Source organism: Salvia splendens, chromosome 11, assembly GCF_004379255.2.
Source record: "Salvia splendens isolate huo1 chromosome 11, SspV2, whole genome shotgun sequence".
Lineage (NCBI taxonomy): Eukaryota > Viridiplantae > Streptophyta > Magnoliopsida > Lamiales > Lamiaceae > Salvia > Salvia splendens.
This window is the reverse complement of record NC_056042.1, coordinates 24,971,250-24,988,557: the sequence shown is the minus strand read 5'-3', so window position 1 is coordinate 24,988,557 and position 17,308 is coordinate 24,971,250. Positions and strand designations below refer to the sequence as shown.

The 17,308-nt window shown below is 42.4% G+C and overlaps 2 protein-coding genes across 2 annotated transcripts; one reads left to right on the top strand and one right to left on the bottom strand.

Moving 5' to 3' along the window:
• The first annotated feature begins 5,987 nt into the window (after nt 1-5,987).
• LOC121754194 lies at nt 5,988-6,700 on the top strand. The gene is made up of 2 exons (XM_042149552.1): nt 5,988-6,435; nt 6,532-6,700. The coding sequence occupies exons 1-2, from the start codon at nt 6,027-6,029 to the stop codon at nt 6,591-6,593; spliced, it is 471 nt and encodes a 156-aa protein (XP_042005486.1). The 5' UTR covers nt 5,988-6,026; the 3' UTR covers nt 6,594-6,700.
• A 121-nt stretch (nt 6,701-6,821) lies between these two features.
• LOC121754193 (chitinase-like protein 2) lies at nt 6,822-8,462 on the bottom strand. Its single transcript, XM_042149551.1, has 3 exons — nt 8,021-8,462; nt 7,557-7,716; nt 6,822-7,469 (listed from the first exon to the last, which is right to left on the bottom strand). The coding sequence occupies exons 1-3, from the start codon at nt 8,397-8,399 to the stop codon at nt 7,058-7,060; spliced, it is 951 nt and encodes a 316-aa protein (XP_042005485.1). The 5' UTR covers nt 8,400-8,462; the 3' UTR covers nt 6,822-7,057.
• Nucleotides 8,463-17,308: the final 8,846 nt, after the last annotated feature.

Genomic DNA, 17,308 nt, shown 5'->3' with positions numbered 1-17,308 from the left:
CTACTTGGAGTACTAAAATGATCTTGCTAAATTCTTTACTTTAAAGAGGGTTGATTTCGGTTTGCTTCCTTTCAAAGTGAAGCCACCCTTTCTTTTATGTATTTCAGGCTTTAATGATTAGAAGTAGTTATAATGAGTTCCCTACCTACACGTCTATATAAATTAAATACCTATGGAAACGTGTTTTAAAATAGAAATGGAAAAATATTACTACTACTATAAAAAAGTCCATTGACGCCTTGTCATGCTTGGAAAAATTGATATATGTATTTATGACCAGGATGGATTTCTTTGTTTTTTTGATTTTTTACTTCTTGGGTATAGACTGTATAGTTGATTTTAATTTGACTTGGACAGAACTTTTGTGTCTCACTTATTAGAGTGTCCACAATAAAGTAGAACATACACGATTCTGTCAAAGCACAGATACAAAAACTCTTCCACTGTCATAAAAACTCTTCCGCCACATCATCACAAAATAAATTAAGTAAAAATAAAAAAAAATTAAAAAATGGCATGGAGGACCACCGCGGCTCCCTTCCGGCGTGCAATAGGCTCCGCCTCTTCCATGCTGCAAATGTGGCTCTCTCCCGTCCAGTCCCCCCGGACTGCGGCTAACCCTTGTCTAGCAATAGACCGTCGCGCCGCCGCCGCGGTGCTATTATGGATTGTATAGTTGATTTTAATTTGACTTGGACATAACTTTTGTTTCTCACTTATTAGAGTGTCCACAATAAAGTGGAACATACACGATTCTGCCAAAGCACAGATACAAAAACTCTTCCACTGTCATAAAAACTCTTCCGCCACATCATCACAAAATAAATTAAGTAAAAATTAAAAAATGGCATGGAGGACCGCCGCGGCTCCCTTCCGGCGTGCAATAGGCTCCGCCTCTTCCATGCTGCAAATGCGGCTCTCTCCCGTCCAGTCCCCCGGGCTGCGGCTAACCCTTGTCTAGCAATAGACCGCCGCGCCGCCGCCGCGGTGCTATGGACACTCTTATGTTCCACTCTCTTTCAAAATGAGATTCTCTGCTTATTTCACTTTTGGTGGCTCAAGTTTTCAATTATTTTCTTCATTTTAGTTTCTTATGTTTTAGTAGTACAATTTATAAATGATTACATATAGTATTAGTTAGAAACGTCCAAATTAATATAGTTACAACTAAAAGAAAATCCCAAATCACGCACGGAAAAAATAAGTCACGTTCTGTCGGAATTTTCAAGCATGTCACGAAGCAAAACATTAGAAGTAGGAGCATTAAATATTGATAGAAATCCATGAGTTTCATTTTAAAATCAATTGGTGATAGGAGGAGAGATCCATGAGACTTATATAGTGGATTAAGCTCTTTGTGTATACCGATATGAGATATTTTTATATTCATTTTATGTTTCAATTGCCAACACCCTCCCTCAAACCCTTCAAGGTGAATCTTGGAGGGGTTGGACTTTTTTATGATCGATTGGACAATCGGCCCAATTTTTTTTTTCGATCGGTTGGATCACTGGCCCAAATTTTCAACCCAGTTATACTGTTGGGTCAGTCATTTTTTTCAGTTTCAGCTCAGATATACTGCTGGGTCAGTTAAATATAACCCACAGTCGGCGACCCGCTCTGATACCATGATAGAAATTCATGGGTTCCATCTTAAAACCAATTGATGATAGGAGGAGAGACTCGTGAAACTTATATAGTGAATTAAGCTCTTTGTGTATACTGATATGAGATATTTTTATATTCATTTTATGTTTCAATTGCCAATAAATATAACCAAAATCATACAATCTCTCACTTGATCAAAAATTACCATGCATGGCTCGGAATTTTCCCATATTTCTAACAATTGTAATTATAAATTATTGTAATCTTCTTAGATAGAGTTATATCAACCAAAATTAAAGGGGACGTGAACACCAAGGCTAGAATGAAGCAATGGGTAGTTGCAAGGTCTTTGGACTATAAAATGGTTTACTCTTTGAGATTATATTTTTTAAAGAGTTGTGTTTCTCATATGTTATTGGATAAGGAAGATCAAGTTAGATTTGATATTAGTAATTAAGATAAATGTGTTATTGAATATAACAGTGCATCCAGAGTTTAATATAATATGTGTGTATAGTTGAAGGCAACATTATGCATATTGTTCAAGTGTGTGGTCAAAGACCACGGGGTGAAGAGAACCACACCCACAATCCAAATGAATATAGTTTATTCATACGGGTGTTACATGTCATATGTTCTGGTAGAGAGTTTGTATTCCTTACAAGTCTTTTGGATGTAATAAGCTACTTATAGGATGCCAAATCTCTTCCTGATGTGATTGGGTAATGTGTTTCTTCAATTATCATAAAAAATATTCTCATCCTTAAGGGTGTGCTACTGTTCTTGACATCCAACATAACTTGATGTCGGGTTTACTTCTAGTAAACCATAAGATCATAAGTTTTCACTAGAATGTGAGTTTAGAAAAGTTATGTCGACCACATGTGTAAAGTTCCAATGTGAAGGTCACCTAGTAAATACGATTTTTATGTTGAATGTAAAGCGTCGTGGAAAGAAAATAAATTATACGAGAGATAGTTCATCATCATGATTGCTTGAATATGACACTGTAAATTGTGACATATTGATCTAAATGCTATAAAAAATAGTAAATAACGAGTAGCTAAAAATGAGTGAATTTAACTTACAGGAAATATATGAAATATGTATTGAAGTCAAATGACTAAGCTAAGAGCATCTCCAGTGGGCGAATGTCCCACTCGGACATCCACTAGGACATCCCGAAAACACCTCCCGCCACGTCACTAGGACTTCCCATCCCACTGCCACGTCACTAGGACATCCCCTTCACAATCCGCCCTTCCCATTGCCCTTCCCACTAGGACTTCCCGCAATAAAAAAAATCACAAATTCACAAATAAAACAATTTACGTTTATGGAAATAAAATTTCAACACGAATACGAACGGGAAAAATTAACAACTTCATTTAAAAAAAACATACATGATTTGAAAAAAAATTACATAGTAATAAAACAAAAAAAAGTACTAACATCAACGCCAACCCTTCCGCGTCCAAACCTCTTCGATAATATCGTTCTGAAGTCGAACATGGGCATCTGTTTGCCGCATGTCGGCAAATGCACGCATCCGCTCGACCTCTCCATGAGGTACCCCCATATTCACATTCGCGGTGGCCACGCCGTGACTTGGACCTGCACCCGTATCATCTTCATTGGTCCAATGAGTCAGTTCTGCACCTTCATTTTCGACAATCATGTTGTGCATTATGATACATGCGTACATGACATCGCCGATGTTGGGAATATACCACTGCCGTGCAGGACCCTTGACTACCGCCCATCGACTCTGGAGCACACCAAATGCCAGCTCCACATCCTTGCGCGCTGCTTCCTGACCGCTCGCAAAGTATGACTTCTTTTGTCCGAGCGGATGAAATAAAAGTCAACGAGCCGTATATATAGAGTTTAAAAAAAATTTAAAAAAATTTAAAAATCGGACGTCCGACCCACGCCACAATGGCGGACTTCCGCCCGCCCGTCGTGCCGACGTCCGAGGACACCCGACGTCCTCACGGGACGTCCGTATCCGACCTCCCCTGCCATAATGGCGGACGTCCCGATCACCCGTCGCGCACGTCCGACCGGATGTCCGCCATTGGAGATGCTCTAATGCATATAGATATATGTATTAAAATTTGTGCAACGTATTCGTAGCAGTACCTAATAAGTAATCTCATTAGGGTGTCCACTATAAGGTGGACACGCCCAATAGCCCCGCCCCAGTTTTTTGTCCATAGCCCCAATTTTTTTTCCATAGCCCCAAAATTTTGTGTCCGCCACTATAGTGGACACCTCCAATAGCCCCAAATTTTATAATCAACTTTCATTTTATAATATTTCAAGTAATTAAGAACAAATTTATCGGACTCTTAGTGGATTAGAAGAAGCCGACTATACGAATTAAAAATAAAAATAAAAATAAAATACAAATTAAAATTAAAATTAGAATTACACACTAAATTAAAATTAAAATCACACACTACATTGAATCTAGTACAAATCACTACCAAGTTTACACAATGCCACTACCTCCCCTACGTGCCCACACTTCTTCAATCAAATCGGCCTGCAATGTGTTATGTGATGTGGTCATGCGCATATCAGCGAAGCGTTGGATCAAATATTCATTGCTCCGTGGTACGCCCATCTGGATCGGCGCGGAGGCGACACCGTGACTTGTACTTGCACCCTCTTCCGGCGCCCATCGCTCTGCCGCAAATCCTTCATCTTCTATTATCATATTATGCAATATGATACAGGCTAACATAATATTCGCGACATCATCTTCGTGCCAAACTCGTGCCGGACACCGTATAATAGCCCACCGCGATTGGAGGACACCAAAAGCCCGCTCAACGTCCTTCCTAGCACTCTCTTGTTTGCGCGCAAAATATTGTTTCTTCGGTCCTACCGGTTGGCGGACAGTCTTCACGAATACGGGCCACCGCAGATATATTCCATCTGCCAAATAGTAGCCCCTACTATACTGCGTACCGTTGGCTACGAAGCTGATTTCTGGCCCCTCCCCCCGGCACTCCTCGTTGAAGAGAGGCGACGACTGAAGAACATTGATGTCGTTGTTCGAACCTGCCACGCCGAAATACGCATGCCAGATCTTCAGACGGTAGTCTGCCACGGCTTCCAGTATCATCGTTGGATGTTTGCTTTTGAATCCAGTAGTGAACTGGCCTTTCCATGCCACGGGGCAGTTCCTCCACTCCCAATGCATGCAATCGATGCTTCCTAACATTCCGGGGAAGCCGTGCACCGACCCGTGCATATCAAGTAGGCGCTGACACTCATCCGGGTTGGGCTTCCGTAGAAACTCCCCACCGAAAATTTCCTGGATCCCCTTACAGAACTGCCTAAGCTCCGTGAGGCTAGTCGTCTCACCCATCTGTAGGTATTCATCGAACATGTCCGCTGGTCCAGCGTAGGCAAGCTGTCGGATTGCAGCGTTGCACTTCTGTTGTGTGGACAGCCCGATCCGGCCTGACGCATCACGCCGGAGGGTGAAGCACCGGTAACACTCCGCCAAATTCGTCGCTATATAGTTGAACAGCCGCTGCGACATCCTGAATCTCCGGCGGAATATCTCGGGTGGATAACAGGGGTTATCCACGAAGTAATCATCCATTAAACGTTGGTGAGCACCGACGTGGTCTCGTGGGATTGTCCGCCGATGAGTAATGGTGCGAGGGATCGGAGCCTCCGCATCCTCCGCCTCCTCCGCCAAACGGGCCGCTACCTCCTGGGCGGCCTGGTGTTGCACCTGTTGAATCAGAGCATTCCAGTTGTCTCTCCACAAATTGTTCATTTCCGACCCCAAATTGTAGTGAGAGAAATTTGTATAGATGTTGTGTTTGAATGGTGTGAAAATAATGAATGGAGTGGAGTGTATTTATAGGTGAATTGAAATGTAAAAAAAAAAAAATTCGCATGCAATAGGCGCGGCTTCATCTTCGTGCCACTATAGGCGCCGTGCCTATAGGCGCGGCTATAGCCCGGTCGCCGCGTCCTCGCCCCGCACGCGGCGATTCCGCGTCCGCCGTCCCTCCCCTCACCCGCCGCGTCCACCCCCGCGGCGGACACCCTTCCCACTATAAGCCGCCCCGCTTCCGCCCCGCCATCGCCCCGCTTGCGGCGACCGCCGCGTCCACCTTATAGTGGACGCTCTTAGGTCTATAGATGATTGCCTCTTTCACACATATCGAAGCATTTAAAAATATAAAATTTGAAGTTGAATTTAAATTGAGAAAGAAGAAATCAGGGTCAGGGAAAAATGGGACGGAAATAGAAAATGTGAGAAAAAGGAAAAGGAAAAGGAAAAGGAAAAAGAAAAAGGAGTGATGATGATATCTATAAATAAGTGAGAAACGGCATCCACTGCAATTCATATAATTTCAATTCAATTCAATTCTGTATATGCGTGTGCGATGGCGAGTGCGAAATCGTCCCGTTTCGCGAGCAGCAAGCAGTGCGGCGTGGGAAGCTCCATCGCGGCGGCATTGTTCATCTCCCCCAACAAGCCTCAATCAACTACTCAACCAGGAATGCGATTCCTCAACATCGAGGTGCTCGACGACACTGCGCTCATCGACACCTCCCTCTTCTCCCAACAATCCAACAAAGCTACTCGCCCTCGAAAGGATTGGAAGATCAAGAACATCAAGAAAGGGAATAACTCCTATTCCTATTCCTATTCCTATTCCTATTCCAGGGCGGAGATGCTCGCTCTCAATCTCCACCACCCTCACTCTACCAAGTGGGCCCAGGTTTACCGCGCCCTCCCCGCCGAGTACGACCAGCTCCTCGCCTTCTCTCCTCGCCCCATCTTCACCAACGGTATCATCATCATCACACTTGCTTTCTTTCTTTCTTTCTTTCTTTCTTTTTTGGGGGTTAATTGAATTTTGATTTAAAATTTTTGTACGTGTGCAGATGGCCGTGGTGCGACTGCAATCCGGAAAAGAAGAAGCCCTCTCAAGATCTCTGTGCATTGAATGTTTTAGCTTCTTTGAAATTGCATGTTATCATTGTTTTCAAATTTAGACCATTTTGACTGTCAGTGTTGATAGCCTATATGCAATAGTAATACATTTCTGTTCCACATTGCAAGTTTTCAATTAGTTTCACTCAAATAGCCCTTGAGTTTCAATGTTATTATTCTGCATTTTTTAGGGTTGGGAAAAGATACCAAGAATTCACCATTTAAAATCTTTAAAATAGAATAACACCAACTCACATATTGCCATTCCCCAATCCAATAATCAAACAAATTCATCAAAGCATCAAGGTGAGATGTGATGTGGCTTAAGTACAATTACATTACAATTCTTCATCTTCATAGCTGCTAACTACATACGAGTATAAAACAGCTCAACTTTGACAAAATCTGCACAATCACACAACCATAGCTAGGGGGCCTCCCTCATGCGCCCCTCTTATTCCATCAAATGTATACTGTTCAAGAAGACGATGATTTAGAGGCTACGGTGAAGGGTTCCTGCTCAGCGCACGTGAGCTGCTCGTGAGGCCCGGCCTTCTCCCGGCCAATGCCCATCAGGTCAAGATAGTGCTGGTAGTGAGAGATGATGGTGTTCATCTGATCAACATCACCCTGCCCACAAACACTATCCCCGTAGAGAACATTCATGGTGGTTCCAAAGCCGGGGATGCGTTTGGCCAAAGTGTCGTTCTTGGTGGGCTTCCACGTCCCCACAAAGGCATCGTGAGCAGAGGGAAGGCCCTTCTTGGGAGGGGTCATCCACCTCCAGATAGCGGCTTGGAAGGCAAGAGTGGCGTTCTGCTCAATGTATTCGGGATGGTTGAGCAAGTCTTGCTTGAGGGCTTCACCGGCCGCCCCATAGTTGTAGTTCCTGGTACGTACAACACACAGAATTCAGAGGCTGTTTGATGACATACATATATAAGCGTTGAGATAGTGAAGAGTGAACAAATTCTACCAGTAGAGAGGTATGGCGCCACGGCCATAGTATTGGGCACCCGGGGAGCAAGGGTAGTCGTATTTGAAGTAGTCGTCGCAGTAGTCTTTGTCAGGACTCATCTCCTTGTTGTAGCACAGTCCCCACGCCTCCGGTCCTCCGGTGGCTACCCCATAACCACCTGCATTGTTGTATTTCTCTAGTATCAATCAATACCTTTATAACATCAATGTTACAAGTTTATTAGATGATAGATCGATTATTGCAGATGCTATGCCTAGTTCGAATTCAATACTTCTAGAATCAAATGAATTAAATATGTATAGCTTCAAAGTTCAAACATTCATCCCGCGCAAATTCAATTTACACTAATTGCAGGTAGATCTAGGCGCAAAATCAATTTTACGATCGAGATCGGATTAGGCAGATGAGATGTGAGCATCAATTTGATAAATTGAAAAGAGAATTAGGGAAATGAAGCTTACATGAGGTTTTGGCGCCGACGTGGCCGAGGAAAGCTGCGACCTCCTTCGCCTGCGTCTCAGGGCCTCCGGTGGTGCCGAAGCCGTGCGGCTGGTAGAGGGCGGCGGAGGTGATGAAGGACTTGTAGTCCCAAAATCCGACGGCGTGGGCGACAGGCGAATTCCTCTTGGCGAAGAGATCCTCAAACTGATAGGTCTGGAAGAAATCGGAGATGGTTTGATTGCAGCAGTATTTGGAAAGGCCTTTACACTCCCACCCTTGATCGCACAACTTCTGCCCCTTGACTGTTTTCACGATTATCTGCTTCGACGATTCCGCCTCCACCCCCCAAAAGCCTGCCGCCGCAGTCAGAGCTAGGATTGTGATCGCGATACCCGCCATTGTTGTTGTGGAGAGAAGAGAGAAATTTGAGGAATGTGAAAAAGTAGGTGTGAGGTGTGGGTGTTTAATAGAATGTGAATGAGAGAGAAGAGGAAATTAGGGAGAGAAAGTGAAGCTCCAACTGCCATCTCTGCTCTGGAGAATCGATTTCTTTGCAAGCAAGGTTGAGCCGAAGGCGATCACTCATCTCATTACTTTTCTCAATATTTTCTTTATTTTATGAGATTAAATCTGTTACTTTACTCCTACTGCTCAACAGTCATTTTTTATAATTAAAATAAATTATTATAAGATAATTAATCACGACAACCGAACATCTTATATAATCACGTACTACTATTATTATTTGTAGTAATTGATAAATGTCAAAGCTTTGTTAACAGAATCATTTTTTTTCCTAAATGTCAAAGCTTTGTTAACAGAATCATTTTTTTTCCTTTTTCTTTTTACTGAACATCCTTTTACTACAAGTATCACAAATCTTCATTGAAGAGCAACTTTTTTTTTTTTTTGTAAAAATGCGGAATATACAAAAATTGGGAAAATGATTTAATTTTTGGTGAGATGTGAGCAAGCGTAATTGAAGACCATGATGATGTTGTTGCGAAGCAATCCAATGGAAGGTAGACGCGGGCCCACTCCCCTCTTTTTTCTTTTTCCATTTTTCTTATATATTTATATATAAAAGAATTCATATTTGGTTTGCAAAATTATATCGAATAATTACATATATATTATATTAGAATCACATAATTTAATCTTATATGGATAATCAGTATATATTATATTTAGTTCATGTGATTGAATATAATAATTTAATCTTATATGAATAATCAGTAGTCAATCCTTTCAACTAAAATTATTTTACAATTCAATCTTACGAGTATCTTCATTTACTTAGGAAATCAAATATTCTAACTTTATTTTTTCTCGAATTTGTGAGGAAATTTTCAGATACTATAGCTTTTTCCTACCAATATTATGAATCATTTTACATTGTTTGGGTTAAAATGCGACAATTATCTCCAGAAGAAACTCATAAAACATTTTATCGCACACGATTTCATTTTAAATAAAATACAAAATATTAAAATATGCGTGTAACAGGTAGCATATAAAATGAAATCCAAAATATTAAAATATGCGTGTAACAGGTAGCATATCCAAATCGTTACCTACATTGACACAAATTTCGCGTGCTTCTCAATAGGAGAAATTTAGATAGAAGACAACTACACACAAAAACAACAAAATTACTATTTTCATTTAAAAATTTGTTACTCCCTCCGTCCCACATAATTTGGGACACTTTGATCGGGCACGGGTTTTAAGAAATGTAATAAAAAATGAGTTGAAAAAGTTAGTGGAATGTGGGTCCTACTTTTATATATTAGTTTTATAATTAAATGTGAGTAGGGATGAGTTAGTAGAATGTGGGGTCCACTACCAAAAATGGTAAAAGTGAAATGAGTCAAATTATGTGGGACGACCCAAAATGGAAAACTGGGTCAAATTATGTGGGACAGAGGGAGTATTTTATTCATAGTAAACAGCAGCCACGTGTCACTACCACATCATCGATGAACATGTAAGACCATCCACAATAGGAATAGCCCAGCAATAGCCCAGCCATAGCCTAGCCACTGCCACATTATCAGCACTCAAAATCCTCCTGCCACATCATCAAAACAAGCAAATAGCCCAGCCATAGCCTAGCCACATAATATCAACATCACTATTAACAAATATATACAAAATGAAATAATTAACAATCACACAATATACGAAATTTAATTTACGAGACATATACGGGAAAAGTTTAATAATAATATTAAAATTTAAAAAAGTACAATAATTTAAAAAAATACATTAATTTAAAAAAATACAATAATAAAAAGGAGTGCCAATTCACTCCTCGTCTCCGTCGTCGCCGCCTCCGTCACTGTCGCCACCATCGCCGCAGCCACCACCGCCGCCGCCGCCGCCGGTCTCCCTCCGTGCCGCCTCCAACTCGTCCTGCAGGCTCATGAGCAAGGTTTGAAGCACGCTCTTCTCCACGGGATCCATCGCCACCCGCCATTCGGCCAACGTCTTGATCAACTGAGCGCGCGTTTGGGCGCGAGCGAAGAATTTGAGATCCTCGGTGGATTGGCCAAGAGGGGATGCCGACTGGACCTCCTGGGAAGCCCCGGCGTTCCCCCTCGCCTCCCGCTGAGCGCGCTTGCGCCCCATCGGGTGAGGTCGGCCACCGACCGAACGCGGCGTGGGGAACTCCTGCGTCGTCTCGGGGAGGTCGTGGGAACCACCGCTGCTGCCGCTGAAATCGCCGGTGTAGTTCAGTCGTTGCTTCTTCGGCCAGCCAGAGTCGACACCTACTCGGAACTTCTCGGACTCGTTCAGCACAAGATAGCAGTTCCAGTAGGTGAAGTCCTTGTATACCCCCTTCAGTGGGAAGGCTTTCTCAGCTATTCTCCTGCAGTCCTCCTCCGTTTGGCCACTGCTCATCATGCGGAGTGCGTTGGTGTACAAACCCGAAAATCGGGAGACCGCACCCCTGATTCGGTTCCAGGCCTTCCGGCAATCCTCCCCGTTGCGTGGCCTCCCCTCCGGGCAAAATCTCTTGTAGGCTGCCGCTATCTTGCCCCACATGTTGACGATCCTCTGCTCGTTCGAAACGAGAGGATCGTCGCAAACACTCACCATTGCCTTGCAGAGCGCGACGTTCTCCTCGTCCGTCCACCTCCTCCGTACCTCCTCCTCACCCGGCTGCGACGACTCGCCGACCTTCTTCTTGCCCTTCTTCGCGGGGGCGCCACGCCCCCGCTTTGCCCCCCCCTTCAACGAGAGTTTCCGGAGCTCCGGGAGTATCAAACACCAAGTCATCTAAGGAGAAACTATCAAACCCCAAGGGCGTTTGGGTCGATGTGTGCGATGAACCAGTCGAAAAATCTAAACTGGGGCGATAGACATCCCCCGCCGTCGCCGGGGAACCCCCAGAAGTCCACTGTGTAGCCGGTACGACCCCCGGAGTCCCCTGTGTCGGCGGTACCCCCCGGGCATCATCTGCATCCCGGGTGCCCATCCCGTTGGTGCCCAACCCGGTATCGCCGGATACCCCCCCGGCGGACTCCCCCCCGTTGGCATCCCGGAATACATCTGCTGCCATGGGTACATGTTGTAGTACCCAGGCATCTGACCCCATCCACTTCCCACGGGGATCGACGGAGTTTGTGACCCGCTACTCCCGGAACTAGGCTCGTTGTTGAGATCCATTTCCCTTGTTGATCTTTACAGAAATTAAGATAGAGAGAGTACTCGTTAAAACAAGTGGTGCGAATGAAAATGACGAGCAAAGTGTTACGATCCCCCTATATCTTAGGATTCCCCAAATATTTAGTTATCTTTTTATTCCCCATATCTTTTGATTCATAGTATATTTTCATATCTTGTTTTCTTGTTCCCTAAGCTAGTATTCTAGTATTATAAATAGGGCTAGGTTGTTATCTTTTATTCATTGAATGAAGAAATAATTTGCCCACATTACTTGTGCAATACTCCTTATCAAACCTTGAAGACTGCCGACGGAGGAAGTTCTCCGCGCCAGCCACGAATTGAGCCGCCGACCCCAACGTTCGGGGCGCCGGATTGGTGTGTTGCGAGTGTAATCGCAGGATTTCTTCGTTAAGAGAATTATACTCTTAACAAGGTCGTCCTAATTCTAGGATCGGCGGCGATCAAACGATAGGCTGGCGCGGAATTCCTCCGTCGGCAGCAAGTAGGTTTGATGTAGTATTGCACAAGTAAAGTGGGTGATGTGTAATTTTCGAGCTTTTATATTAATGGATTAAAAACACACAAGTTTAATTAAATAGCTCAAATATTACAACCTATCTGCAAGAGTACAGAGGCAGTTGTAGTAAAAGAGTGTCGAACCACAGGGAGGCGTATGATTATTTAATAAGGTTTGATGATATTAATAAACAATTTTAAAGCTAAAGAATGAAAATGGGAAAACTCGAGAGATGAAGAACATTGCTCCTAACAACATTCGGATGAATCACAATTGTATTGATTCTATATTCAAGTTCATAAGCTATTGAGAACGATGTATCATTTTTACACTCTAAAAGTACTGAACATACTTAAAGAATTATAGTACTAATGCTAGCTGAACACATAGCCAGAAGTACATACTCATTAGACTAATATTCCTGCGGAAGCGCGGTAAATACTAGACTAACTTCTCAAGCCGACAACAATTATGGTTAGCTGAACACTTAACACATAATCTTCTTCTCATCAAACTAAACTCCTACGGATGCGTAGTAAGTATTAATTCAACTTCGAAGACTTATTTACATCAACATTCACTTATGCATCTATCTCTGTACAAGGTAAAATTCACAAGCCTTTCATCTATGTTTTCATCCAATTTCCAAGTTAAAGAGACATTAGAAAGAGGCAAATAAAATACTACATTTGATGCATCAAAACATAGCATAAATAAAATTTGAACCATAGATGAAAACCAAAGCAAATGATTAAATATATAATCTCTACAATCAATTCATCCTACTAGTGTTAGGAGCAATAGAGAAAAATTAGCCACACATGCTAAAGAAGAAAAACCGTAAGATCAATGGTGTTCTCCTATAGCCGGTGGTAATCCGTCTCCGAGATGATGAAGATTGGACGTGGGATCCTCCTCTTCCCCTCTTTTCTTCTTTTCTCTTTTCCCGCAAACTCCCGTCCAAAAACGTCCCTTCAGCCCCTTTCGTTGACCTTTCAACTGTCACTACCTCTTCAATTCTTTAATCAATCCCTCTGTCCCCACCTGTCACCTTTTTTCTCCTTTTTCCTTTTTTTCCTTGACAAAACTGCCGAAAAACTGCTATTCAGCAGTTGAGACACGAAATGCCCGACCGGGCGAAAATCAAAGGGTATAAACGCCCGACCGGGCGAAGTGCTACTGGAGGTATCATGGGAAACGCCCGACCGGGCGTTTTTGTGATGTCATAACGCCCGACCGGGCGAACTTTCTGGACTCCTCATGCATCAAACATTTCACCCGGCCGGGTGTTTCTTCTGCCTGCTATTCTGACGCATTTCCAGCTTCCAACACCCAAAACTACACTCAAAACACACTTTGGTGAGTTACAATTAACATAGAAATGTTTAGTCTACGGGGGAAAAGTATAGGAAATATGCTTCGCATCAAATACCCCCAAACTTAAGCTCTTGCTCGCCCCGAGCAAGATACATTTTAAGCACAAAAACTCAACCAAGTCTAACCCGCAAAGAGATTTTCATCAACAAGAATCATGTAGGGACGTGAGTGACAAGATCTAAACCCCCGACATTTCCAATCGAGATTTCCCACTCTCAAGAACAATCACTCATCCCCCTAGAACTTCAAGTCAAGATGCACTTCAAAGTAAGTCCGAGCATACGATCAAACAACTCAAACCGTCATCATTGACTCATCAAGCACTACTAATCACATAGACTCGCAGATTTCAAACCGAACTTCTTTAACTCTACCAAGCTATTTACACATATCCACAAACATCAACGATTAGGTCCAAGGTCTTATTTCAAGGTTGTAATGGGGCTAGGGACGAGGTAGGATAAGTATGGATAGTGAGCTCAAAGGCTACACATTTGAGTGCCAAATTCTTCCCTTCTACAACTTCCTTCCAAAGATCAAACAACAAAAAATTACAACCAAATTCTCACTCCCCCAAACTTGAGATCAAATCTAGACAAGAAAACATCGTAAAAAATAGAAGCTCTATTTATTTCACAAACTTTTTCTTCTTTTTTTTTCTCTTTTCTTTTTTTTTTCTTATTTTGATAAGACCTCGACTTTTGCAAATTTGGAGGTCGTCTTTTTCTTCTTCTTTTTTTTTTTCTAAGAACTTCATTCTTTTCACCTATGCATTACATCAAGTCTAAAAATGTCTACACTTTTGCAATACACCACCCAACACTCAACACTCAACCACCAAGCTCAAACTAGTATTTAGCACCCAAATAGTAGCAAGGTCTAAGAATGAGGCTAAAATGAGGCTTATTTAAGGAGCTAAGTGATTGGATAAATGTTTACACAAATGATAGGAAATTAAGCTCAAAGTGGCTTCTAGGGGATCATGTGTAGGACTAGGCATGTGATCATTTGGTCATGGAGTTCATCCTAGTGCCTTATCCTCCCATATCATTGACACAAATGAATACAAGCACGCAACTCGATAAAGCAAATCAATCCAAGGTAATTTCCACAAGACATATGACTTTCATGCTCTCCTCAACTCAAGAAATCGGATGTAATCACAACATGCTCTTTCAAATAAATCATGCACAAATTCCATTCATCCTAGGCTTCAAAGATCAAGAAGATCAAGCACGATTTCCCAACCAGAAAGCCGAAGATCTAGCATGCACCCGTCAATTACATGATTCACAACACTTTAGCAAATAATACACCCAATAAACATGCATCCCAAATCATTCACAACCCCCCCAAACTTGAATGCTTCATTGTCCTCAATGTATGCAAAAGAGAACATAAAAAGTAAAGGGAAAGAAGACTCCCCCAAACTTGGCGTGATATCCAAAGTGCATTCGGGTGGGTGGGTGGGTGTATTTTCCTTTGTAGGTGTGCTTCCTCATAAGTTCGAATGTGGATCCTATCTCCACGTTGCTCCTACAAAAAGAAAAATTAAAACAACAAAAAGAAAACAAAATACTCAATTCATAAAAATACATCGAAGGAAAGAATTGAGCGAACAAAACCCTCGATTTATTAAGAGAAAATAAAAAGAAAACTAAAAACTCATTGGGTTGCCTCCCAACTAGCGCCTTTGTTTAAAGTCGTTGGCTCGACTTAGTCTTCTAGCTACAACTCTGAAACAAGAAAATAAAATGTTAGAAAACTATACAAAAATAAAAACAAAGAGAATCCTAAATTAAATAACCAGTTGCCTCCCCGGCAACGGCGCCAAAACTTGATGTGTAATTTTCGAGCTTTTATATTAATGGATTAAAAACACACAAGTTTAATTAAATAGCTCAAATATTACAACCTATCTGCAAGAGTACAGAGGCAGTTGTAGTAAAAGAGTGTCGAACCACAGGGAGGCGTATGATTATTTAATAAGGTTTGATGATATTAATAAACAATTTTAAAGCTAAAGAATGAAAATGGGAAAACTCGAGAGATGAAGAACATTGCTCCTAACAACATTCGGATGAATCACAATTGTATTGATTCTATATTCAAGTTCATAAGCTATTGAGAACGATGTATCATTTTTACACTCTAAAAGTACTGAACATACTTAAAGAATTATAGTACTAATGCTAGCTGAACACATAGCCAGAAGTACATACTCATTAGACTAATATTCCTGCGGAAGCGCGGTAAATACTAGACTAACTTCTCAAGCCGACAACAATTATGGTTAGCTGAACACTTAACACATAATCTTCTTCTCATCAAACTAAACTCCTACGGATGCGTAGTAAGTATTAATTCAACTTCGAAGACTTATTTACATCAACATTCACTTATGCATCTATCTCTGTACAAGGTAAAATTCACAAGCCTTTCATCTATGTTTTCATCCAATTTCCAAGTTAAAGAGACATTAGAAAGAGGCAAATAAAATACTACATTTGATGCATCAAAACATAGCATAAATAAAATTTGAACCATAGATGAAAACCAAAGCAAATGATTAAATATATAATCTCTACAATCAATTCATCCTACTAGTGTTAGGAGCAATAGAGAAAAATTAGCCACACATGCTAAAGAAGAAAAACCGTAAGATCAATGGTGTTCTCCTATAGCCGGTGGTAATCCGTCTCCGAGATGATGAAGATTGGACGTGGGATCCTCCTCTTCCCCTCTTTTCTTCTTTTCTCTTTTCCCGCAAACTCCCGTCCAAAAACGTCCCTTCAGCCCCTTTCGTTGACCTTTCAACTGTCACTACCTCTTCAATTCTTTAATCAATCCCTCTGTCCCCACCTGTCACCTTTTTTCTCCTTTTTCCTTTTTTTCCTTGACAAAACTGCCGAAAAACTGCTATTCAGCAGTTGAGACACGAAATGCCCGACCGGGCGAAAATCAAAGGGTATAAACGCCCGACCGGGCGAAGTGCTACTGGAGGTATCATGGGAAACGCCCGACCGGGCGTTTTTGTGATGTCATAACGCCCGACCGGGCGAACTTTCTGGACTCCTCATGCATCAAACATTTCACCCGGCCGGGTGTTTCTTCTGCCTGCTATTCTGACGCATTTCCAGCTTCCAACACCCAAAACTACACTCAAAACACACTTTGGTGAGTTACAATTAACATAGAAATGTTTAGTCTACGGGGGAAAAGTATAGGAAATATGCTTCGCATCAGTGGGCAAGTTATTTCTTCATTCATCTATATCCCAAAAAAAAAACACCTTTTCAACCTACACCTCCGATCAGAAGCACAAGTTCTCTCCATCTTCTTTCATACATCATTTCATGGCCGCTCCCCGGACCTGCTGGGACCTGCCATATCGATCCCACCACCAGCAATTGGGGCAACAGAGACAGCCCTGGGACCTGCCACGACAGAGACAATCGAGGGGAGTCCAGCCCTATGTCTCACAGATCAGCCACCGCAAGCTAATGAGTCACCGACCAGCGCCGCCTCACCGAATGAGGTCAGTCCAGCCCCACGGCCCCACTTGTTGGGATCCTCCTAGTAACCGACCACTACCGAGTTTCCAGCCCTATGACCCACCACAGTCGCAACGACCCTCTCGTTGGGAACCATCACCTCACCGAGCATCGCAAGGATACTCGAATTCTGATCAGCCACTGTCGCGTCGGCCTAGTGGCTGGGATCCGCCCCGACAACGAACCGA

Coding starts and splice junctions, on each gene's coding strand:
- LOC121754194 (XM_042149552.1), top strand. CDS start 6,027: ATGGCGAGTGCGAAATCGTCCCGTTTCGCGAGCAGCAAGCAGTGCGGC. Junction 6,436..6,531: donor TCGCCCCATCTTCACCAACG/GTATCATCATCA, acceptor GTACGTGTGCAG/ATGGCCGTGGTGCGACTGCA.
- LOC121754193 (XM_042149551.1), bottom strand. CDS start 8,399: ATGGCGGGTATCGCGATCACAATCCTAGCTCTGACTGCGGCGGCAGGC. Junction 7,717..8,020: donor CGTCGGCGCCAAAACCTCAT/GTAAGCTTCATT, acceptor ACAACAATGCAG/GTGGTTATGGGGTAGCCACC. Junction 7,470..7,556: donor GGCGCCATACCTCTCTACTG/GTAGAATTTGTT, acceptor TGTACGTACCAG/GAACTACAACTATGGGGCGG.